The sequence below is a fragment of the Falco naumanni genome, chromosome 9, assembly GCF_017639655.2.
Source record: "Falco naumanni isolate bFalNau1 chromosome 9, bFalNau1.pat, whole genome shotgun sequence".
Taxonomy (NCBI): Eukaryota; Metazoa; Chordata; class Aves; order Falconiformes; family Falconidae; genus Falco; species Falco naumanni.
This window is the reverse complement of record NC_054062.1, coordinates 1,444,803-1,469,756: the sequence shown is the minus strand read 5'-3', so window position 1 is coordinate 1,469,756 and position 24,954 is coordinate 1,444,803. Positions and strand designations below refer to the sequence as shown.

Here is a 24,954-nt window from a genome sequence, read left to right as displayed (position 1 = left end):
TCTTTCTTGCACTGTCTCCATGGTCCCTTGGATCTTAACGGTTCTCAGATTCTCTTCTGCAATGTCCTCCCCTCTGTCCTTTCTCTGGCCAGCCTTTTCCCTGAATGCACTTGCTGATTCCCCACCGTGGCTGGGGCACCCCAGGTGTCTGCACTCGCTCTGTTACATCCACTGCTCTGCACTCCCACCAGTCCCATCACTGTCACCTCTTTTTGCTGTGATTGTCTCCAACCCTGGTACCATCCTGGTTTGTATAATGTAGGTGCACTTTTGTGTAGCAACCCGTTTGTCCTTGGTGGTGGTACAGAGTTAAAGCAGTGACAGGTCAGGGGAAGACGTGTTTGAGGAGCAAGGAGGCCAGGGAGATTGGAGAGCTGGGTCAGGAGGAAGAGGTGTTCGCAGGTAGGGCTGGATACAAGGTGCAAACTGAAGAGCGCTGCCTAGAACGGGGTTTGTGCTGACTGTAGCAGAAGGCGCAACAAAAGCAGGTGAGAAAAGTGCTGAAATGAGCAGAAGAAACAGGGAAAGGAAAGCCTCTTTCACATCAGCTTTCTTCCAAGCAATTCTGTATGCCTCCTTTAACAAAATGTCTAAAGTCTTTTGCTCCAGGAGTCAGCAACCAGGCATGTTCATGCTCTGGTGTGTCTCATGGCTTTGCACCTTGTCATTCATGTTAGCCTGAGTTTCTCTTGATCTCCTGACACCATTGCACTCACAGACTCCTTGTGAAACGTCCACTCACTCACACACAGAAAAATCCAGTGCTTTCCCCTTGTCACCCCTCCTTGCGAACACATGCTTTTCAAGAGTCCCACACCTACCTACCGCTCGCTGGCGTTCCTGCAGTAAAAGCCATGCAAACATCCCGACAGTGCCACATTCATCCTGGCTGGCTGTTCTCTTCTTAGGATGGGGGGAGATCAAGCAGATATTATTTGGGGGGGGGGGGGGGAGGGGGGTACTGGAAATCTGTACAGATCTCACATTTTTTTGTAAGCCACTGGTTGCACCAGAAACCTCTGTGATGAATAATTGCAGAGAGTCCATCGATGTAACGATGACTCATTGACCAGAGTAAAACAAACAAAGCAACTGTCGTTAGGTGCAGGGTTTCTGCTCTCTGCCTTGTTCCTGCACAGAGCACGCTGGAGGCTCAAAGCGTTCCAGCTGTTGTTTGGCTAGCATCTGCAATCTTCCAGGCAAGGGCTTTTGTCTGGCGGTCACTGTTACAAACAAGGGGCTCCCCTGAGATCGGTGGGGAATCTCTCAGCCATGGAGGCATTTGGGCTGGGATCTAGAGAAGGGATTAAACGGCTGTGCATGAGCACCTTTGTTCTACTCGGCTCTTTCAGAGAGTTCTGGCTCCATCCCCATCTTATGATATCTGGTTTAATAAGAAATCTTGAATGGACCGATGCTGATGATTTGTACTTCTGAGCGTGAACAAACGGATTAAGTGATGTCCAGGGTTATTCAGGAAGTCACTGGGAGAGCGGAAAGTAGGAACCAGCTGACCTGGTTCCCTTCCCAACACTTATCTCCTGGCCCGTGCTGTCTCCCAGCTGGTTTGCAGTGTTAGTGAGCCTGCTGTGATTTTCCGGTCTCTCGCATCCCCATGCTGTTAGGTTTGCTGGCGCAGCTACTGTTCCTGTTCTATTTCAGTGTTGTCATTGCAATGGAGAGCTCTTGGAAGCCCTTACTAGCTGCCATCCCAAGCTGGTGAGTGCTCTGGAGAACAGGGAAGGAGCTGGTATTAAATATATTCCTCTACCTGGTTTTGTTTGGGGTAAGAGGCAGCAACAGATTAAGTGCTCAGCAGAGTAGGAGTGGGGGGGGGGCAGGGGGAGTTTGCATGTGACACCATGGGCCTCCGAGAATGATGTAAGAGGGAACGATTAAAATAGAAGAACTGGACATGAGTCAGATCTTGAATTCCTTCCAGGGAAGTTAAGTTTTGCAGAGCTGTGAGGGACATAGTGAATCTGTCGTGGAAGCATCTGGCTCCACCTCCCGCCCTGCTGCATCGTGCAGCAAGCAAGTGCATTGCTAACGTACGGCCCTGCCGAGCTCCTGAGCGAGGAGAGGGCTGGGGGCTGTGGTTGAAGTACGGTGCACTAGGGAAACTGAAATGATGTGAGTGAGTCTGTATCTCCAGGTCTGCTGCCTGGTTTAGAGGTAGGCTGGAGGTCTGGAGCTAAGGCAGCCGGTTGCTTAAACCTTCAGCCTTGCCAATGCAGTGGCTGAAAAGAATGGCTCTTTATGGTGGTTTTGTGGATTTTTATGGTGTTCAGTTGAAAGGCTGGGGGGGGCGGGGAAAGGATTTCAAAAAGGCCTCGTTGCTGTGAGGGCAGCAGGGCTGTGGTCCGCGCTGTGCGCGGGAGAAGGAATGGGAGAAGCTGTTGTTACCTGCTCTCTTGGCATCCACAGGCAAAGTACCAGTCCTGGTTTGTCCTTAGAAAGGAGATGCACTGGCACCGAGGGAGCTGGCCCACAGGAAGAGGAGCTGTAGCTAGGCATCGGTCAAGAAGCGCAAAGCTGAAAGCGATATGATTTTCTCACGCTGTGGGAGATGGGTAGCCACAATCAGAAATGTCTGCACTGCAGGTTATATTAAACTTTAAATAGAGCGTAATATTTTCAGACCTTCTCAAGCCCTGTTAGAGAAGGATGCTTAAAGGCAAACTTTCAGGAAATGTATCTGAAGAGCTTTGAGCTCTCTTTTCATTCACCTTTGTTGTTGGTGTGTGATTGTATCTTTTTTTTCCTGTGGAGTATCGATACTTTACCAGCTGCGCTATCTTATGCCTGATTTTTGCTTACAATGTCTTTTATTAGTGGTATTATTTTAAAAGAGATAGAAAGGAAGGAGCAAAGTTCAGTTCCAAGGCATACTTAGTAATTCTTGGGTTTGTCTGAGCTCTATTAATAATTTAGACAAACACAGCTGAGATTTCCTTATATTTTTCCGAGAACCTGTTGGTGCTGCTGGTCCTGTGCCTGGAGCTCAGCTGAATGCTCAGAGCCACACCGTGTCAGGTGCCTTGCAAATACCTTGTGAAAGAAAAGCCCGAGCCCAAAGGGTCCATCAGTTGGGGTTACACAAGCAGCACAGGACCAGGCCGTCCCCAGGGCTGAAAGGTTTAGGGAACAGCAGCATGAACAAGTCATTAACACCACAACCCGTCATTTTGGCTTCCCTGCCCGCCTAGCTGCGCTCATCGCTGCTCTTCTTTCTTTTGTCCTGTAGCTCATGTTTGTGAGCGATCCGCAGCTGTGTCCCACCAGCTGTCGGGTGCCGTGATGGGGGCTCCTGCCCACCTGCTAACCTCAGGGAAGGGAGGCAAACACCTCCTGACACACAGGCTCTGCTGTCGGGCGTTGCACCGCCTGTGGCAAGTGCCAGCGTGTTGCGAAGGGCTGCTCCGAGGGGATAGCCTGGCAGGAGGAGCAGGCTGTGTAAGCAGCAGGCACAGAGGGAGGGTTTGTGCTCAGGGTGCGTGGCCGGGAAGGCTGACACCGCTGCCTGGGAGAGTGGCTGGAGCCTGCCAGGGCAAGGTGGGGAGATGCTGCATTGCTCGATGACTGCCCACGAGGGGGAAGAGGATACAGGACCTGCTTTCTCCCCGTGGCATGCAGCTTCAGACAACTTGTTTGTCTCTTCTTGGCTGTGTGCAAAACAGGGATAACAGGCTTGATTCTCCTTTGAGTTTAGTAGTTGAAACTTTGCATGTAAATCCCAAGGATTACTGCTCAGGTGTCAAGGAAGAGGTGCTATAAGGTAGCATGTGGATTTTATGTATTGGGGATCAGCACACAGGTGAGTCCAGAAGTCTCCTTTCCCTTTGCCCGTCATCCACAGCGTGGAGGTTGTGGGAGCCAGCAGAGATCTGGCAGCCACTCTAACGTGGCCTCAGTATTTGTTGTGAGCATCAACGTGGTGGCAAGCTGCCGAATCTGGCATCCGTTTTCCATGAGCTGACCACAGGCGGGGTCCCCCTTGCCAGCTCTCAGCTTGTAATGCGGCGGCACTTTCTTGCCAGGCTGTTTTTCATGTCTGCTGTCGTCTTCCATGTTGACTTACAAAGTTAATGTCTTAACTCCTGCTTCCCAGTGAACACCAAGTCTCAACATATTCTTTCCTTTTCATCCGATAAATTGTTAGAAGTGCCCGTGATACCTCTGCACTCCCCACCAATATAGGTGGGCTGCTGCATCGCGTGAAAAGGCATTGCCTTGTGGGAGACACCAGATAGCAAAAGCGGGGCTGCTTTTGGGTTAGGAAGGTTTCGTTTTGCAGGTTCCCCCGACCTTTTGATGTACAGCTAAGATAACTTAGTGGTGAACGTTAAGTGCATGGGACTCTGCCAAGGTACGCAGCCTCAGCTGTTGTCCACACAGACAATGGGGGCACGTGGTTTGCCATGTGTCTGGAAAGGCTGGCATAACCACAGATCGCTCAGAAAATAAATTTTGCTCCTCTCTGTAGGGACTAAGACGATAAACAATTCCTCCCTTCTTGCTCCAGTCCTTTCTGTGCTTTGGATGCAGCCGAGGCCCTTCCTTGCATTTGGAGTGAACCAAGCGAGAGTCTTCTGCACCACACAAGTTGAGGTTTGGGAAACTGGTAACAGCATTTCACAGTACCTCTTCTTTAATGAATAACTGCCGTGCTCCAGTGATTTTTGGCTGAAGGGGCTTCAGGGGACTTTTGCTTGTGTTCGGGTGGAATGGGCTGCCCTGGAGAGCTGTGCCCCCACAGATAGAGGGATAGTTATGTTTAAAAATGCCATGAAATCTTTATCGAAAGGATGTGTCACGGAGCTGTGAAGCCTCCTGGAGAGACAGCAAGCAAACCTGTGGCACGGGAACAGCCCTGCAGCAGGACTGTCAGCCCCGTATCCAGCTGGGGATGGCATCTCCTGCTTTGCAGGGGTGGAAACTGCCACGGTCCCAGGTCTAGGCTGAGAAGAAGGCAAAGGCTCTTGTGTAGCGGTGTGGAGTAAAGGCAGCGAGCAGGGGTTTGCCAGGCTCCCTTTAGGGTGACTCTCACCATGCCAGGGACCGGCGCTGGGTCCGAGCCAGCCTGCCGGCCTTCGCGCCCACCTGCGGAGGGGCTCACGTCTGCGCTTTCCACCAAGAATGCTCTCGGAGGCGTAGGCTGCCAACATAAGCTACACTTGTTTATTTTATTCTCCTACTTTTTTTTTTTTTTTCCAGTGAATGCCTTCTCTCAACCTCAGCCCTGCTTCACCACCACCATTTTTGGGGGTGGGTTTTTTTTTTGGTTTGGGTTTTTTTTTTTTAATTGTTTGACTTGCAAGCTCTGTCCGTGGGGAGACTCCTGGGCAGCGATACACCTGGCCAGAGCCAACTGGCAAATAGAGTCTTTCACAGACAAGACAGGAGGGCTGGTTGGATTGAGCAGCTTCACCTTCAGCCAACAGGAAAATAAAATCCTATTTTTGGAGAAGGATTCTGTTGGCGTGAAGATCCGCCAGGATTCCTCGGAGCAGCAGCTGCCAGACTGCCTCCCTTACTCCATCAGGGAAAGTGTTTTAAACTGAATCAGATGCTGTATACATACAACACACCCACCCACATGTGCACACCTGAAAAGGCCTCGGGGAGGCAAAGGACACGGTGCATCTCGCCGGTCTCTGCTTCCCCAAGTACAGCTGCTTCCTGGGACGAGAGACAAGGAGCAGTGGTGTCTGCTCGGACCAGGAGCAGCCCTTTAGCTGACACCAGCAAGGAAGGGCAGGCTGCTCGGTTTGTTTTAAGCAAAGCAAGAAAGGAAGGGGAGGTGGGGGGGGATGTAATCCCCTGGTGCAGGAGGAGCTGGTTCCAGTGTCTGCCTGGGTCTGGTTGTTCTCAGCAGGAGTCTCCTGGCACATGAAAGGATGCCCTTTGCAGGGAGCGTGGGTGAAAAGGAATTAAGGCACTATTGTAGGATCTCAAAGACAGAGATTTAGTTACTAGTCCAGCTTCAGACTTCTCAGTGTTACCTGGGACAAATCAGTTTGCGTCTCTGTCTCTGTTCCCTCGCTAATTGTGGTTCCTCGGCTTCACCGAGTGCGGTGAGGACACACTGCAACCACTGCAAAGCTCTGCTTGGGGTGGGAGCAGCAGGGCACAGGAGCACCTGGGTCTTGCTTAGTGCAAAGCATCTGCTTGTATGCTTTTCCTCCAACTCCTCTTCAAGCTTCATCTCACTTCTTTCATTGAACTTCTCCTTCAGACAATGTGAAATCCATTCAGCCCGACCCTTTTTCCCCATCTTTTTTCTGTATTTCCCAGCTGTGAGATAGAGCCAAAAGTTTTGTCATAACCTGACTTCAGCCGCTGTGGAGGAGCACCCCACTGGCTCTTGGCCAACAGAGCTTGTTAGCTGAGCATTCTTCTCCTAGCTTTGCTGCCTTTTGCCATCCCTTCCGTGTCCTGGTCCTTCTCGGCATGTCCTCTCCCTCCCACAGAGCGGGCAGGGTGTGTGGCTTGATATTTTTCACTAGGGTGTTTTTCCTCGCTGTCCCAATTCTTGAGCATAATTTCCAGGGACCAGTCGTCCTGGAAAAACAGCTGCACCCTGAAAAACGATGGATTTTCTGTACCAAAAAACCCTCTGCACTCGCTTTGGGAAGGTCAGGAGACTGAATGCGCTGGGCTCTTCAGTCTCTTTCGCAAGTCTCCTGTAATGGGCTGCCAGTTGCGACCTGCCTGTCCGCCAGCACCATAAAATGCGCTTCCTGCCCCGAGTGTTCTCCCTCAGTTTGGGCTCCTCAGGCTGCTGGAGCATTTCACGGGACAGGAGAGGTGGTGTTGCTTACGGGAACGAAACGAATGGAATAACAAGGTTGACTTGTAATTCCTCAGCTGCTTGTTTCGGTTGAATAGTGCTAGTTTTGGTTTGGGGGAACATCTCTATCCTTTAGGCTCAAGCAGGAGGAGAGGGTCACTGGAAAAAATAGCTTTTACAGACATTGAGATCTAGTGAATTAGGACACTGTGGTCGCTGGAACTGTTATTGTGGTTTAAACTGCTACTGCTTACCCCATGGAAAGAAAGTGCTTGCTCTTTCATTGGGGGCTTAGAAGATTGATTGTTTCCTGCTGTGCACAGGGCTGTGTTGGGATAGCTTTCACAACCTGGTTTGGGTCTTTGGAAACTGTACGGATGCTGAAGTATCCTCCTTAATGCCACAGTCACTAGCTTTGGTCCCATTTAACATGCAAAAGACTTAATACATGTGTTGCCAAGCTCAAATATTGGGCTGGGATGCCTGGGGTTAGCTGAATTGAAGCTACTCTTTCCATTTGTCTCCTCTGGGTTTGTTTTACAGCTTGGGCCAAAATCTACCAGGGGACCACCCACCACCCCAGAGATCTGTGAGCCCAGGCTGGGAGGGGTGCTCATGCCAGCGGAGCAGATGGCGTGTTAAGGACAATCAGGTGTTGGCAACGATGGGGCTTCAGTGCTGCGTGTTGTCGTGGGCCTGGCTGTTGCAGCAATGATGCCAGCCCACGCTGTTCTGGGTTTCCTCTGTTGCCTCCTGCTCTGACCCTTTGCCATCCCATCCTGAGGATGGGCAGAAACCTGGGCTCTGTGGGGACAGTCACGGTGTGCTGTGAATGGGTGTCATCGCTGAATCTTCTGCTTACTGGGTAGCACTGGCCAAGTGACCTCAGGTGCTCAGCTCTCTGCCTTCCAGACAGGGGTAATCTCCTTTTCTAAATACTTGGAGATATACTGTTGGAAAGCCTGTTTAAAAGCTAGATTTTTTTTTTGTTACCTCTATTACCAAGCACCTCAAATCTCCTACATCTTTATCTTTAAGCAACAAGGTCAGTACTAGACACTGAGACATAAAAAGAGATTAGTGGGAAACATGAATTTAAGTAGCTACTTATCCGGACACTTTTGTTCTGGCAGAGGAGTGCATTGTTTGTGTTGTGTTGGAAGAGGTTTAAACCAAATTTAACAAATACTTTTAGTCTGGAGGAAGCATTCCTCTAGACGGTATTATGCTGCTGCAGCAATATCAGTTTAATTGTACTATTAAAAGTAGTAAAACCTTCCCACATTGGCAAGACCTTAGCTTGACAGAAGACACCTCAGCGGCCCCAGGGCCAGGCTGCTCAGTGGTATCCGTGGGTCACTCTGCACCCAGCTCTGCCCTCGGAGAAAGGAAGGATGCAGCTGGGGGAATGCTGAAGGCTGGGGCTGAAATCTGCAGCAGCGTAAGTACAGTATCAGTCTATGCACACTCACATTTTCCTTGGCAAGTTGTTTGACTGTAAACAGCAAAATATTCCAAGGCAGTCTTTTTTTTTTTTTTTTCTTCCCTGAGCAATGAGTTTTTCCTACACATTTCTGTTCTGATCTTATTGATTCAGCATGTAGCAAAGTTACTTTTCCCCTTTTTTTCATTAAAGAAAATTGTAGCCCCCCCCTGCCTTCTTGTTATATTTGACGTCTTTGTCTCTAGATGGCAGAAGGCTGTTTCCAGTGGTTGCTTACCACAGCTTCTTGGCATGTGCACAGGCTTGAGGGATGTAGTGCCCAGCTGGAAAAAGGCAGACAACTTTCCTGTTTGCAGTGGTGCCTATAAAATAGACATATTGAATCCAAGCAAGCAAGCGATAGCTTGTGTCCGTTCAGAAGTGCATACCGACTGCTCTAGGGGATGGGTACAAAGCAGGCGCAATGCTGGCTCTGAAGTTGGTGGCAAAATTTTGGTTGTCTTAAACAGATCTCCCATCTCTCACTTTAGATTTGTCCAAGTATCTTTTTACCTAGTTGCGTTGACCAGGAGTTGTAAACCCTCAAAGGTGAAGGCAGGTCTTGGATGACATCTTTGACTGCAGAGCTTCCCAGTATAGCTTTTCCTGTTCTGTCTGTTGTGATCATTTCAGTTTTCAGCACCGATGGGTTTCTAGATAGCATGTTTCTGTTGGCTGTTGCATTTTGCTTCCCTCAGGTTTGCTTTTCCAAGGTGCCCAGTGTTCATATAGTATGCAGGGGAGCAGGCAGGAAGAGAGAGCATCCTTCTGGCTCGCAAGGGCTGTCCTCTCCCCGTCTGCTCCGTCCCTGTCTCTTAAGCTCAGTTAGCCCAGAAGGTGGTCGTGTTGTCCTTTGTGTCCCATGGTCTGGTGGAGCCAGAGAAGGGTGTAAATCACTTTTACTGTGTTTGAGTCAGAAGTAACTCACCCGCTAGCAGTTGCAGCTTGTTGGTGTGTCTCTGGAGCCCATCTTCTGGTGTAGCCTCCCCTAAGCAGCATTGCCTGCTCCCCAAGACTGCCCCACCGCGAACAGAAGAGGGAGAGGGGGTGATTAGGGCTTTGCTTCACAGGTTCCTGCTCTGAACTGAAGCACGAGGTAGACGCTCTGGCTAGGAAGCCTTTTACATGCAAATATATCCCTTAGCTTTCCATCCTGATGGCCACAGCCAGAACAGTGTGGGGAACAAAGCAGGATTTTAACCCTGGCCAAATTAACCGAGTCCAGGAGTCAGAGCCTGGGGTTAGGCTCTGCGTCCGCTGTGTCCATGGGGAGCTCCTCCAGCAGGGAACGAGTCCCCTTTTGACTCGGAGTCGAAGGAGGTGGATGCTGTGTCGTGTTTTATCTCACTCCATCTGAAGGGGTATGCAGGGAAAGGCAGGGGAGAGTCACAGCGCTCTTACCTCAGTGTCACAGCCTCCCCCAAGCACCCTCTGCTGCAGCTGAAGTTCAGAGTCAGCCCTGAAGCTGCTGCTGTTTGAGCTGGTCCCTGATCGCCCCTGGCAGCCTGCTCCCTGCCAGTCATTTGCTGAACAAAGTTCAAGCTCAGGGGAAAATTGAGGCCAATCCATCTTAAACTCGACTGCTTCCTCCTTGACAATGCCGCTGCAGTGACTGGGAGGGTTTGCTAACGCCGGAGGTTGTGTACCCCGCTGCTGAGCGTCCTGAGGGAGGCCGAGCACAAGAGGACAGGGAAGAGCGAGCTGCGCGATGGTTTGTTTGCAGAAGGGAGCTGGGGGGGCTCGGGGGAGCGCAGGGCCCGTCTACAAGTAAGAGAGAGAACGTGTTGCACCACCATGTTCTGGCTCTGGCTCAGTACCTCCACTCCTTTTTCTATAATTGTTTGAAGTCTTCCAAATTTGTATCGGATATAATGAGATGATGAAGAAGTCTTTTGTGGTGACTTTTTCATGTAGTAAACATGGTCTTTCACAGCTCTGGGGTGTGGACCGTAATGAGCTTGGAACCGTTTGTTCCTCTGGCAAGCTGGAAGGTTGTGAATGCATTGGAGTGAATTCACTAGGCATCTTTGATCAGCTCCATTAAGCATCTGCATGGGCTCCAACAGGCATTATGCTATTCAGCTATCCTATGAGAAGGGAGTACTGTTAAAGTGATTGTGTTAGTAGACAGGATGAAATAATTCAGATTGACAATCCATTTTTGAGGATAGTCATTGCAGTGAGGTTTATGAATTCGGTCAGAACATCAAGGGATTGGGGACTGACTTTTAAGGAAGTATTGGCTTTTAAGGAAGCATCCTATCAGTAGGATATTTCTTCCTGAAAGAGGCTAGAAAGCACCGTATCTTCCAATACAGAGTTTGATCTTCCAAATGTGCAATTGTCATTTCATGTGTAAACTACACAGCGTAATCTTCAGGGCTGCATATTCCTTGTTGGACATACTGGAGTACTTGGGTGAAACAAAAAGAGGACAGCAGCGCTGATTTCTACCCCTTCTCTCTGCTGTGCATACTCCTGTTGTCTTCCTAAAACGATGCTGCAAAAGCCTTGCCTGCCGTGTGGAGCGTGCCCAGGGCTGACAAGGGTGCTTAGAAAAGGCATGGCTGATCGAGGGCTGGGCATAGCCTGCAAGACAAGGTGGGAACAACTCAATCCAGCAGCCTCAACATTGTGCACTTCTCATAGTGTGGCCAAGGGAAATCCTTCCTGTGTCCTCACTGATTCCTCCTCTCCAGGCTCCTGTTAGTTAATGTGCAGCTCGCGGCTGAGCCTTGTAAACAGTACTTCTGGTTACCCTTCATTGGCCCCAGGAGAGAGCAGTGAGTGAATCAGAGCTTTGGGCCTTGCAGAGCTTCTCGCTGAGCACATGTGCTGGTGGAACAAGGGTGGTTTGGATGAGGACAGGCAGGCTGGTCGGCTCACGCTTCCTTGTGACCCGCTTCTACCACAGTGCTGCAAAGAGTGCCTGGGGAGCAGTTCTTAAGCTGACTGTCATTACACCGGGGTGCGTCAATAACTAATACTTGTGTTTGCCTCCTCTCCTCAGGGTTTTCCTGGTGATTTTGGGGAACGAGGACCTCCAGGCATCGATGGGAACCCGGTAAGTTGGTAGCTTTTTCCTTTCTTCCTTTCTATTGCAACACACAGCACACTGTACTGCATCACGCTAGTTAGTGTGGGAAGAAGCTTTTAAGTTTGGTGGCGGCTGCTAGCATTTGGGTTTTGTCCCTCCTGAAAAACAAACGCACATCCCTGCCCGGCTCAAGCATGCTGCAAATTCTTACGTTCAGTTCAGCACCCTGTAACTTCAAGGTCATCACGTTGCCATTTGCTTTCTGTCTCCGCCTGTTGCCTTTCTTGCACCTTGGTCTGGATAGATACTTTCTCATCCTGAGGGTATGACTGGAAGACAGATCAGGAGAGAAGAGGTAGGGCTGTTGCTCCTGAGGAGCAGGCAGTGGTGGGAGCGTGTTGTCCGTGCCACAGGGCCTGGTGCAAAGCCTGCGACAGCTGCAGGGATCACCTTGTTGACTGGTGTGCTCTGGGTGAAGCTTTGTATGAACGTAGCAGGGAGACATGGGCCCACAGGCAGAGGGGCATGTCATTGTGAGGCACCACAGATGGCTACTCGAGTGCACACGATGCACGTGAACCCTCAGAGGAGCAGGCCATGCAGGCAGGTGCGTAGAGGTCTGAGGTACACAGAGAAGGAGGCGTTTTCCTCTCCTTTTTGCCACATTCCATTTTGTGATGCAGGCTGGTACTGCTTGGTTTGCATCTCGCGAGCCTGTAGGAGTAAGCTGCTGAAGTACCAAGCTCGGTACCTTTCCTCATCCAAAGTGGTTGTTAATACTGGTGCAGAAAACGCCACATTCCCTGCTGCAGTGCCTGGGAGCGCTGGGAGACAGGCACCATAGCCCAGGCTTCTGCTGCCCTGCCCTGTGCCCCAGCGCCCCGACTGCGCGGGGAGAAGGCTCCAGGCTCCTGAGCTCGTGGCCTCTCTCCGATCTTCACCTGACCCCTGCTGGCTTTCTAAGAGTGGGAGATGTGTCTCCTGGGAATTCGATGAGGATGGTCACAGAGACCATTTAAGCAGCTGGATGCTGATAAGTTTATTTTGCTCTGTCCTTGTAGCACTTTGTGCCAAACAGTTGGGTGTGTGCTGTGTTTTCCACTACTCACAAAACATGCCCTTGTGGATTGCAAAAGTTCTCAGATGTATTAATTATTCTAAATTGTTTTCTGAATTACTTTGTTGGTTCTCCCTCAATTAGCACGTGAGCAGTACTGACCAATCTTTGAAATTCCTGCTGTCTTGGTTATTGACACGTAATCACAGTGCTGCTCTGGGTGTTTGATGGAATCATTTGTTTAAAGTAATCCGCTCCGCATGTGTCTTCCAAGTTCCCATTTGTCATATATGCAGCCTAAAAGTTATTTTCATAAGCAACTGTAATCACCGTGCCAAGCTCAGCTACACTCCAGCCTTTGTGGGAATTCAGCACAAGAGTCACACATGCAGTGAACTGAAAGAATTAGATTCCCAAGGAATACTTCTGTAGGACGTTTCCCATCCTTCAGTCAACTTAAGTCATGGGTCAGAGTGGAATCACTAGTCTCAAAGCAGAAGACTTTCTAGATTGTATTGCTATTTCCAGCCAGCCCACCAGGAAGAGAAGGAATCCTGGAGGTCAGAAGGACTTTTTTTATCCAAATAACTTGTTTTGTTTTCTTTTAAATTCGCAAGTTGTCTAAGCCCCATTCAGAAGATGCGCTCAATGTTAGCTGAATGCCAGTTCCCAGAACATCGGAGAGAAGCAAATGTCCCTTCCGTTAATTCATCCAGAAGGATTGCTCTTCTTTCATCTTATCAACGGCTTTTAAATATTAATGTGCCTTGGAGATTGTAGAATGAAAACAGACTGTTTCGGCTGACTTAAAGGGAGGTTCACAGGGTCACAAGTGGAGTCACAGACGCAGCAAAATGCCAGAAAGTCTGTTTGTGAAACACACAAATATGCCGAGTTTGCTAGGTAGACCGTGCAGCTAAATGGCAGGCGGGCGGGCTGCCACGGGTCCTGGGCTGCCCCGTCCTCTTCTGATCCGCTGCGCACTTACTGCCACTGCCGCTGCCTCTGCCGCTGCCTGGGGATGGCTGCAGCCGGCAGCCTCTGATCTGCTTTCCGTCCCGTCCAGACAGAGCAAAGACTTCCAGCCACAGGGACGTTTTTCCCCCCTACTAACTTGCTGAGAACTGTTGAGCCATCACATTCCTGATCCCCCGTTCCCGGAGCGCTTTAGCCACTCCAATTAGTCTCTTAATCACAGGAATTAGACATGGGAAAGGACTGTTGATTCATCTCCTTGTCTCTTGTCCCAGTGCCCGGTTCACGCACTGAAAAAAGAAGAACAGAGCCCGATTTCCCTTGCAGGTCAGGGACCAGCCTGTCGTTACTGGTAGCCAGGGAAGAGCACCTGTAAGTCTTCTGCTTCCCAGGCCAGGGAATGGCTCGAATTAACAACTGGTCCTGTCCACATCTCCCAGGGGAGTCCCCCTGTCCCCTTCCAAGAGGAAATCCTCTTGTGCTAGGCATGAGGCCATGCATTTCCACATCTACCCTTTCTCTTGAGGAATACCCACATGACATAACTTGGAAATCTAGGCAGTCCCTTCTGCGTCTGGTGGGACCAAGAGCTGACTGTCCACCCAGTCTGCATCCCAGCCACCCTCAGAGCCTGCAGGACTTACTGGGAAACCCAGGCCACCGTGCAGCTCCAGTGCTCAGCATTCCCGGGGACGTTTCCTCTTCTTGCTGAGCACAGTAATGCCCGGCCTTGACTAAAAGCTTGAAGCCGACCTTATTACAGTAGCTCAGAGGATGCAGAAATCCCACCCATGAGGAACAATTGCTCCACAGATGTCCCAAATATGCAGGAAAGGAACCAGCCATAAAAAAGCAATTTTAGACTGGTTGAGATTATGAAACGCTTTTTGTGTGTGCTTGCCCAATAGTCCTTTACTCCACTTCCCATAAAATAAACACACGTAACCCTTTACCCAAGGAGGCTGAGCACGTTTAGTCACGCTGCGTCCCCTTCTTTTTCATTCTTTCACCAGGCAAATCTTTCCATAAAAGGGGAGCTTTATTGCACTGAAGGGGACTCCACCAGATGTGCACCATAAACTGAGCTGGTCTGTCAAAGAAAGTAGCCAGTGTGATCCAGAGCAGGGGTAGGGTTGCCTGAGTCAACGGGAAGTTTAGTATTTCCAGCGCACTTGTTCTGAGAGGCCCTGCTGGAGACGGAGGTGTGCGAGCGCAGATCTGTGCCCTGACAAGCATCCCTCCACCGAGGGAGACACAGGGACGGGCTGAGCATCACGTGTTTGCTAAAGTACTTAGGGACCTAGACAGGTGACTTGTGGGTCTGGCACAGCTTCTCTGCTGCACTTCACCTGGAAACGCCATCAGGTACCTGCCAGCACTCCTGGCACCTGGGTGTCTTCGGGAAGCCGGCACAGAGGGAGTTTGTGGTGAGGCTGACAATTCAAACCAGCCCCAGAAGCACAGGTAGCAGTCTGTCCCTCAGAATGGTGAGCTCCGAGGGGCTCTTGAAAAGCCTCTAAGAGGAGCTGGTGCTTTCCAAAATGCCCTGCTTGAGAGCAGTCTGTAAGAGATGGCAAATGAGCACAGAACCCGAGGTGAAATCCCTGCAGTCCATCTCCTGCTCTCTGCAGTGTGATTAAAAGCAACTTGTCCTCCAAGCAGGCGCTGGGTTCCCTGCAGATTGCTCCCTGCTCCAGGGACAGGGGTACTGAGCCACCTCCCCACAGACCAGCTGCAGCCTGATGTCTAGAGGCTTCTTCTGAAAAGGAAAGAAATGGCAAGTCGATGGTCTGGGCGGGAGCCCAGATGGTTGAAGCAAAGTGCCGAGGATGTTGCCAGTTCCTCACCCCAAACCAGCTGTTAGATACAGGAGGAGCAGCCTCAGAGCATCCCATGTGCCAAACACGCTCCAGGGCCCATCAGCCAGCACCAGAAGCTGGCATACCCTCTCCCCAAGTTATCCAGTTTAATTTCCATCCAAGTACTCCTTCTCTTATGAGTTTTATTGTTCCTTAACCGTTCCCCAAAAACCTCACCTTTCCCATGGCTAAGCAGCTTCCCTCTCCTTCCCACCTTGGCTTTGCTGCCCCATGCCCGCTCCCCACGCCGGTCCCTCTCCCTGCCCACACCTTCCCCCCACCTGGGGCAGGCTCCCACCCGCTGCCCTGCCTGCACGGTGAAATGCGGCTTTTATCCAGCCCGCTGCGGGGAGGGGAGCTCAGCCCTGCGAGGAGCTGCAGACCAACAAGCAGCCCTGTGTCTGGGGATGTGCTGCGAGCCGGCTCGCTGAGGTGGAAGCTCTCCATCGCTTTGGCTGGGGAAGGGGCTGGAGGGGGGACGGAAGGGGGAGGGACGATACTTTCCCTTCCCTCGAGCTCCTGAAACACTGAGCTGCCTTTCAGCCTCTGTTTGTCTACAAACTGTCCTGACCATGTCGGTTTGTCTTTCCTTTTAGGGAGAATTGGGAGCCCCAGGTCCTCCTGGAGTCCTTGGACTCATTGTAAGTACAAAAAACAAATGGAGATCTGGCTTCTCGGGGCTTTAACCCTTCCAGCCGGCATAACTACGCATAGATTTTCTTCTTCCCGTGGCAGGGCAGCGAACAGGGTGGCTGTTTGCACGGGGGGGAGTGACGTCTGGGGGGAAAGGAGGCTGCCTGGTGGACTGGGAGGTGGAGGAGGGCAAACCCTTGCTAAGCAGAAGGAAACAGATTAAAGGTTTGCTGTGAGTGCCCTTACTCCTAGATAACATACCCTTTTGATAACATTTACCAGGGTATTTCTTCAAAGGCGCAATATTCATTCCACACCAGGGACTGTTGTCTTTTAAAAGGCGAGTCCCTGTAAGCAGTAATCTCAGGAACATACAGTTCCTGCTCACTGGAGAGGCCATGGGTAGGAACCGTCTGTCCTCTGGGTATACAGGAATTTTATGTGCACTCTCATCATCCCATCACTAATCCAGGTAATTACGTACACAGCCAAATTCCACCCTTCGTTGCACGCTTCCCCGGCAGAAGATAAATGGCTGTAAGGATGGGTGGCAACTCATCCTCTGGCAGCTGTGCTGGGGGTTAGTGAATGCCCAGCTGAACATATTAGGGTTTATTTTTAGGTCTCAGTACTTGTTTCAAGTTATTTCCTTCCACTCACAAGAAGTGGTAGGCTCTGTTAGTATGGCAGTATTCTTCCAAAAGTATTCCTCCTCGGCTGTGATGATCCATGAAAACCTGACTTGCAATGAATGGTTAAAAACCTTCTCCTTTTGCCTTTCCATAGCTTAAATTGCAGGATTTCCATCAGCCGACATGGAAACCCCAATTGCCCTAGACGTTGCACAAACATAGAACAAAGAAATCCAGAAATCAATCACAAATAAACCCAGAAATCTTAGAGTCCATGAAGGAAAAGCAGAGAATATGGTGGAACAAGTATGCCTGTCTTGCGGGTGGGAAGCTGGGGCACAGGTGGATTAAGGCTTCAGAAAGTTTTGCGCGGAGCCAGGATTAGGTCTGCGTTTCCCCTTGTTAGCAGAGCTGAAAGCAGCTCCTTCAGCCGCAGCAGCAGAAAGGACGTGCTCTCGGCAAAGAGCTGTAAGGGGAAGGTTGCTGTTTAAAAGGACACGACTGGAGGTATTGTCCGAATTGCATCACATTTCTCCTAGTGTTTGGAAAGATTTATCTTAACCTGGTTGTTGTTATCTCACAGATACTTGTTAGAAAGTGAAAGGTCAGACACTGTAAATGTGATTAAGATCCTTCCAGAGATGATGGAGCCAGCAGGCTGCTTGTCCTGCTGTCCTCGCTGGCCCAGCCAGTGCCATGCTGTGATGTGCTTGGGGCAGATCACGGGGCCAGGAGGGACAGGTTTAGCCTGGAGCTGATCTGAAATGAGGAGAGGCAGCGTGTGGTTTCTAACCTGTCTTTGTGTTCGCGATGTTTTTGCTCCACATTGGCTCCAGCTACCCAAATGACACCAAATTCTTTGTGAGGTACAACTAAACTGGTTTGGTTTTTCCCTGACTGGCCCCAAGATCTAGCATTGCATGTCCTAGACCAGGATTCAGCTCCATCACCAGATACCTGGAATCTGTCACCTTTTCTGTCTTGACCTTTTGTGTTGGTCTCTTACTGACATCCCAAGTTGTAATGCTTTTGCTGGAAAAGGGCAAAACCAGCAGTTCTTATTTTGCTGCTAAGCCTGGTCTGTCTTAAACTTTGAATATTATTTCTCTCTGCCCATCCATGGGAAGAAATAATCATGCCTGTTGTGAGCCTCTTCCTAGCTTTATTTCTAAGGCAGAAAGTCGTTCCCTTGCAGCTGTTTTTTCAGGAATCACTTGCTGCAGCAGTAGCAATCAGCTGCCGTCTTCCCCTGTTGGGCTGCTGGTACCACCCAGAGCTGATAAAAATGTCAATCTGTGATTCAGGTCAGACTGAGTCAGATCATTTGTCCCAGGGTAATATGCTGCTCCTGAATTCAGGATGCTGAGGCGTCTCTAGTGGGACTGATCTGAGAGTGACCTCTTCCATCCTGAGGAGAAGGGAGCGCATCCATCCTCCATTCTCTCCGTAGGGCAGCACCAGGCTCCTTCCCCGGGATGCGCAGCACCGGGCTCGCGCCGTGGGGCACGGAGAAGGCGGCTGGGCGCCTGCTGCGGGCTGGCCCTCCTTCGCTCGCTTCCTTCCCTCCCCACTCCAGCGGTCCCCAGGGCACCAGCCGCGTTCCCGGCTGCCGCCTCGCACGCTGCAGGTGTTTGCGTTTGCTGTTTAAGAGAGGCTGAAGAGCAGAATTAGATGTAACTAAAGCCTCTTGCTCTCCTAATTAACTGTGTGGGCAAAGCTTTAAGTAAACGTGTTTCTACAAGAAGCCTTTATTCTGGGAGGTATGAAAAGGGCGTCTGTTCAGGCGGCCGGAGCCCAGCGTGGCTGCGGGCCCAGCAGTGCTGACCAGAGGAGCGCTCCTTCAGCTGAGCCCTCCCTGTTTGTTCACAGGTGGCAGGCGAGGCTGGTGCACTCCGTCACTGCTCTCCTCACGGGCAGAAGGCAGTCGGAGCGTGCCCATGCCAGCCACTGAAGGCTGCTTTTGTGCCTGCGCAGGCAGGTCCCGGCAGCCGCCGTGCGCTCCTGTGTCCACCGGTGCTGCAGGTCCCCGTACAAGCCCCGGGGCACGATGCCATGCTGACTTCTCCCTGTGGAACAGGGGCCACGCTGATGAGACACCTCTGCCCTTACCTCCTCCCCATATCGCTTTTAGACATCAGAGCTTGGCAGTGACCCACGTTTCTTGGCTATTGCTTTTTTTGCTGTTTGGGTCTGTCCTCTTTTTAAGACACCCTCAGACTCCCTCCAGAGAACTTGGGAATACTGCGGTAGTTTCTTTCTGATAACACAGATAACTTCACCAAGAGTAAACAAACTCCAGGATTGTCCAGCCAAAAATTTTAATTTTTCAAGTAGTGGAAGAGGTAAATTAATTGATTCAAAAGTTAGGAAGAACATGAGAAAAATTTCTTGGATCCTACCACAGTAGCAGACTTCAAGGTGGTTTCTTAATTAATTTTCCGCTATTTTGCCATTAATTTACCAGGCTGAATTCTTTATCTAATTTTTTTAAGTGGATCCAGGAACTCAGGCTCCTGGTTTTGGAGTCTGACCATGCTGCCCGACACCCGTTTTGCCTGTGGGCAGGAGCGGGATGCTCACGTTCTCCAGGCACTGGGCACGCTCTGCCCGGCGGCCGTGCCCAGGCACAGGAGCAGCAGCGCAGGGCGCTGGGTGAGCCGATCCCGGGGACAGCTCACATCTCCAGTGGTTACTGGTGGGGCATTTTGGGATCTCTCTGTGGCAAGAGCAGGGTGTGAATAGGAGCTGCCCTTCCTCCCTCACATGCCTGCGAGGCAAAACGCCCTGTGCTGCTTTTGCTTAGAGGTTGTCTACACATTAGAAGTCTCTCAACTTGTGCCAGGATGCTGCTTCTGCTGCTGTCAGTGGTGCAATTCCTCAGGGATACCAAGGGGCCAGATAGGAGAATGGGATTTCACACCACATACAGCTGTCTGTTGGGTTTGCACCTAATGACGTCAGTAATTTTCTTTCTCTTACTAGGGTGACATGGGCTCTGTTGGACCGATAGGCTATCCAGGACCAAAAGGCTTAAAGGTGAGTGATGAGCTGTGTCAGCTCTTGTCCCTTCATGGCAGGGCTGAAGATTGTTCTGTCCTTCCTTCGGGTAATGATAACTGTCCCGAGAGACAGGATGGGTAGCAGCAGTGCTTGCCCATTGACCCAGGCACAGGACTGGCGAACACAACATCCCACTGGTGGTCTGCAGTAGGTCTAAGTGAATGGAGAATCCCAGGGGCATTTTCCCTGCAAACCTCCAGGCCATGAAGGGTGTTGAAATAAGGTGTGATGGAACACGCTTTGGGAGCAGTCTGGCTCTGAGCCACCAGCTCCATCAGGGACATGGATGCCATAGACCTGAGCAAGTCTTCACGGTGGCTCAGTCTCACTCTGAACTTTCTTTTGTTTCAGGGGCTGATGGGAAACCCTGGAGAACATGGACTGAAAGGTGATAAGGTGATCGGAATACTCCCTTATTGCACTGTGTTTTAATTTTGCATGTGAAATCCCCTTTCTAGCTTCTCTTTCTTATTCAGCACCATGGTACTGGTTCCACTCTGGCTGTCTCTTTGCCCCCACCCTCCCTCTTTCTTGGCACTCCAGTTTTGATTTTTCTTTCTTTTACGATATCTGCCTCATCCCCCTTTTCATGGAGTTCTAGTATAGACCAGTTATGCTCAGATCCTCTTTGGAGCTTCTGTCCCCCACTGATGATGACAGTAACTGTAAGGTTATCTGGTGTTTCACTGGTCTTTTATGGTTTTATATTGATTACATGATGGGATGGGGAGGGGAGGACAAGGATGAGGACATGACAACACTGACAGTGAGTTTGCATTAATGCATCTGGGGGAAACACGTGATGTGACAAAGCAGCAAAGCTCACGGATCAAGCAAACCAGCTGGATGCCCAGGAAAAGCTGTTCCACGTTAGGTACCTCTGCTCCTGTTCAGAGGCTCACCTCGGTTCAGCTTCTTGCTGAGAGGAAATTGCCTTGTGCCAAACTGATACAAATTACTTTAGAAAAAGAAAAAAGGAGAAGGGCATTGATTGCGATGATTTAGTGCTGCTGGCACAAAGACATGCAGCTTGAGCTAAATCAGCATGAAGCTGTGTGTGTAAATGTCTTACTGTCATGAGGACCGTCATCCTACAGATACTCGACTCTAGGGTTTATTTAGTCTAAAAGAGTGGGAGGTGCAGTCATTTATTGTTGGCTCTGGTTGCTCAGGAGGGCAATGGAAAATGACCATTAAGTGTATTTTCCTCCTCCTGTCTGATGTTTTAATCTTTTGTTAGATGTGTGCTTTTAAAGAATGATTTAGCAGCCCAGAACTGCACATGGGGGAAGCAGTGTTCAAGCCAGTTGATTCCACTCTCCTGATACTGTAGCAGCACCTTGCCAGGGCTCCTGTGTCTGCAGTTTCCCTTCCCCCCCCCCCCCCCCCCCCCCCGTACCACCTTTTCGCTTTGGCAGAGAGGAAGGACAGGGCAAGAGAAGGACTTTTTCTTTAGGACAAGCTTAAGACACTGTAGCTGGTTTCTTGACTCAACACCTGTTCCTAGAGCCTGTAGGCTCTTCTGTCTGCTCCCTGGAGTAAGTGGTTGAATATCTTAAAAATTGCCAATATTTAAATCATTGTTTAGCAAAATAAACCTTCCTGGACATTACAGTCTCCATCACTTCACACAGACTGCTCTGTTCATCCCCAGCGTTTCTCCAGCCACTGCTTTCATATTAACCAAATGGTTTGCAGCTCTTCCTAGAGTTATCCTTAAAATACTCCCAAGTGCAGAATTATCCATCCTACCCCAATAATTCCATGCCCAGTCTTGCAGCTTCTCTCCTGAGGTGCAGGAAACCTTCCCTCTCCCTCCCCAGCTACCTCTCCCACGGCATTTTCCCTGGACAAGGCAGATTTCCTTCCTGGCTTTCATTGCAGCCCTCCCCTAACCCAAGACTGACAAACCGTCCCTCCTACTCAAGCCTCCTCTGTCCCTATCAGTTGACTTTCGTTCAAATATCCTGTGTGCTATCAGACACTCAGATCAGACCGATGATGATTTCAGAGTCAGAGAGAGCTTCCAAACAGCTTGCGTGTATCCTTTCCGGAGCCCAGCAGCCAGAGGGCTGGGAGATGGAAGGCAGGAGGATATCAGACCCACCCAGGCGCTGCTGGCCACAAGTCCCAGCCGCTCGGGTGAAGGCGCGCAGCTCTGGCATTGCAGTTTCTAGCCAAAGCATCCCAGTTTGCTACACTTCTTTGCATGAGTATAGACAAAGTTCATCAGCTCTCCTTACATTTGGGAGAGAATTTGGCCTGAAATAGCATTGTGGTTTTATCAGTTATTTGGTTTTCTGACTTGTTGGTCTTGCTGTTCAGCTCGTCGGCCCTGCTTATAATACATCCCTTCTCCAACTGATCAAAAGGCTGTTGTGTTCATTTACTCGCTGCCACATTTCTTTAGTGAAGGGCACCTTTAAGCCTTTTTATTTTCTCTCACTCCAACTGGAGCATCATGAGAAAAATGCTCATCCCTTCTTGCAGCTTGTTTACATTTGTGTTTTAATTTATGTTCTGGTACCATGAGGAAATTAAGTGATATCTGGTCTTGCTGCTTTTGCCTAGTTTGTAGCAAGGGAAAAACTTGGCCTTAAAAGAGCTTGTGGTCTAAATGCATGTGCGGTAAAAGGAAAGGACATTTATGCCCTTCATGTCATCTGAGTGCTCCTGAGTTGCAGAAGTGAGCGAGGAGGAGGTGGCTGGAGGTGGGGAGTACCCCTGGCCTCTTGGACCCTCTTCTTGCCAGGACCATCTTTTGTCTTGCCATTTACCTTGTTTCAATGAAAATGTTTCCTATTGCAGCCTTTATTAAGAAACCACATCATAAGTCTTTCTTTGCCCCTCTTGGTTTTGGCCACATGCTTTTCAATTGAAGCTGATCTTAGAAATCTCTGACTTAAGGAAATCCCACATATAGGAAAGAAGAGCCAGGATCTCTGTGTTCACTTAGTGCCTGGCTGGGCTTGGGTCACAGGGAGGACCCTGCCTAAAGCAGAGGGATTGACTTGTGCTGGAGGCTTCCTTCTGTACTCTCTCTCCAGTCCTGTCACTGTTAGTTTCTGCTGCTATTTCTATTTTCAGGCTGTGGCATCTTATTTGAAGGCTTTGTCTGGTTGCCTACTATTCTTTTCCTCTCCATTAGATTTTGACTTCATTATAACCCTCCATCCTCTTCTTCAAACAAAATTGCCTTACTGCTATGACCAGAGGAAACATAAGCAGCTGCCCTGAATCTTGTATTTACTCTCTGTCTGTCAGTTTGAAAGTTTGCCTCTTGCCATTTTTGAAACAATTCCAGACCGCGGTTGTATGCAAACTGCCTCTGCAGAGATCCTTATTCATGGCTTGGTCACCTCCCAAGTAACAGAGTTCCCCTCTCTGCTGGATGTTGAAGATGCAATTACAAGGCTGAACTTAGCTAAATAGTTGGGGGTGACAGTCCAGCCAGCCTGCAGAAACCTTCTCCCTGCACATCTGTGTCCATCCCACTGTACCACTCTATGAGCATATAAGGCCCCTGAGTTTCCTTCGAAGAGCAAATTATTTCAGAGTTCCAAGCTGGTGCTGCTTTCCTGCGGTGCATTCAGCAGGAGTGCTGCAGGAGGAGGAAGGGCTGGCAGCGTCCCGTGCAGAGCCGATGCGCAGCCCGTTCAGCAGAAAGCAGTGCTAGAGTCCAGGAGCCCTGTTTACACCCTTGAAGACACATGATTTTTCGCAGGGCTTGAATTGCCATTAGCCAACTGTGCAAGCATCTTTCCTGAGACTGCAAGTGGGTGCCTCAAATGCCTCTGAAAGACCTGAGCCATATGCTAAGCGTGGTGAATGCGTGAGATGAATGAATCCAGGTACTAACGAGCAGACATGATGCCCAGGCTCGGCCAACAGTAGCTGTCAGCCTTACTAAACGTGCCAATTCCGACAGCAAATCAACCCCTTACACCAGAGAGTCCCAGCCTACAGAAAGCTAAATCTTCTACGAAGATTCTCTGGAAAGCAGTTTCTGATAAGCCCATTTAGAAATCGAGGCTTTTCCCAAAGGAATGTGAGGGATTATTGCAGTAGTGCTGTTCTCTCCCATTACAAGGCTGGGGGGGACACATAAATGTACTGGCTCTCCCCGCTTCTCCACTGTGGCTTTCAGAAAGCTGTTAAACATAGAGTTAAACTTCATGTTTGGGGGGCAGGGGAGGTGGGGGAGAAAAGAAAAAAGAGAAGCCCTAGGCACTTGGCAGCATCTGAAATGCTGGGTCAGCAGGGGCGGAGAGCACCAACCTCACTGCTCCGTGCTGACAGTAATCAGTAACCTTTTGTAATTAGTAATTCACTAACGCAGCAGATGAGAGCAGCCTTGGGGGCCTCACACCTTCCATCTGCTGCCACTCACGGACCAGCTCAGGTCTGAGGGGGAACAGGGATTTCCAGAGTCCCCCCCCTCCTCCCTGGCAGGGGATGGGCTTTTTCCTCACGCTGTAGTTCTGCAGAACTTGGCCTCTTCTGCGTGCCCGCGTGTTGCTGCCCATGCTGAGCCCGGCGCTGCTCCCCTGGGACCCCGCAGGGCTGCGGGAGCTGCCGTAGGTGCCGGTGCACAGGGTGCCCGGAGCACAGCCCACGCCTGGCCGCCCCGCCGCTCCAGGGTGCCGCTCACGGTGCCTGTCTGAGGGTGCGCTGATGAATGTTTGGTTAGATGTCTGCAGTTCCCTGTGAAATCCACCTGTCCTGGTCACATCCAAGCATGTGGCCTTGTACAGGTTTGTCTTTTTGTAGCTGAGGAGCATCCCCCTCTCTCAGCAGCGGTCAGGCCAGATGCTGGCGAAGCCTAGGCACGATGACTGGGGGCTGGGCAGCAGGCACGTGGTGACTGAGGCTGCCACCTCGGTCAAGCCGGGAGAAGGTCCTCACGGCAACGCTGCATGTTTCAGAAACGCTGCTACCATTCCCCTTTGCCGTGGCAGGAGGAGAAACCTACCTCAACACGGAGAGGGTTTTCCTCTTCCACGAGAGGGTGTTTCTCACTGCTTTTTGGACTTTGTTTCCTCTGTTGCATTGCTCACTATTCCACACAGCGCAGCTTGTTAATCCCAAATGCACGCATCGTATGGTGGAGCCCAGGCATGAACTAGAATAAGGGGCAACGTCCCACTTCTCCTGCAGAAATCACATCTTTGTAGCTAGCAGCTAGAGCAGCAAGTACAGAGCACGCCGATGCTAGCCAATCCCTTCAGCATCCCCCATCAAAACTTGGTACCGCAGAATTTAATGATGTTTTTCACAGCTTCACTTTTCCCACAAAATGAATCATCCTTTTATTTCCCTTTATATGTTTTCATGGAGGCAAAGATAGGTGGCAGAGAGTGTTCCATCTGCTCTTACAATGAGAAGTGGAATTACTGGATAACCCTGAAATAAAGAGTGGTCTTGA

At 50.3% G+C, this 24,954-nt stretch overlaps 1 protein-coding gene across 2 annotated transcripts in view; it reads left to right on the top strand.

Moving 5' to 3' along the window:
• Positions 1-24,954, top strand: part of COL27A1 (collagen type XXVII alpha 1 chain) — a 159,602-nt gene that overhangs the window by 53,898 nt on the left and 80,750 nt on the right. For both annotated transcript variants that reach the window (XM_040606985.1, XM_040606986.1), the window contains 4 exons: positions 11,287-11,340; positions 15,801-15,845; positions 19,452-19,505; positions 19,881-19,925. In XM_040606985.1, the coding sequence (XP_040462919.1) occupies positions 11,287-11,340; positions 15,801-15,845; positions 19,452-19,505; positions 19,881-19,925 (198 nt within the window). The remainder of the gene's footprint in view (positions 1-11,286; positions 11,341-15,800; positions 15,846-19,451; positions 19,506-19,880; positions 19,926-24,954) is intronic.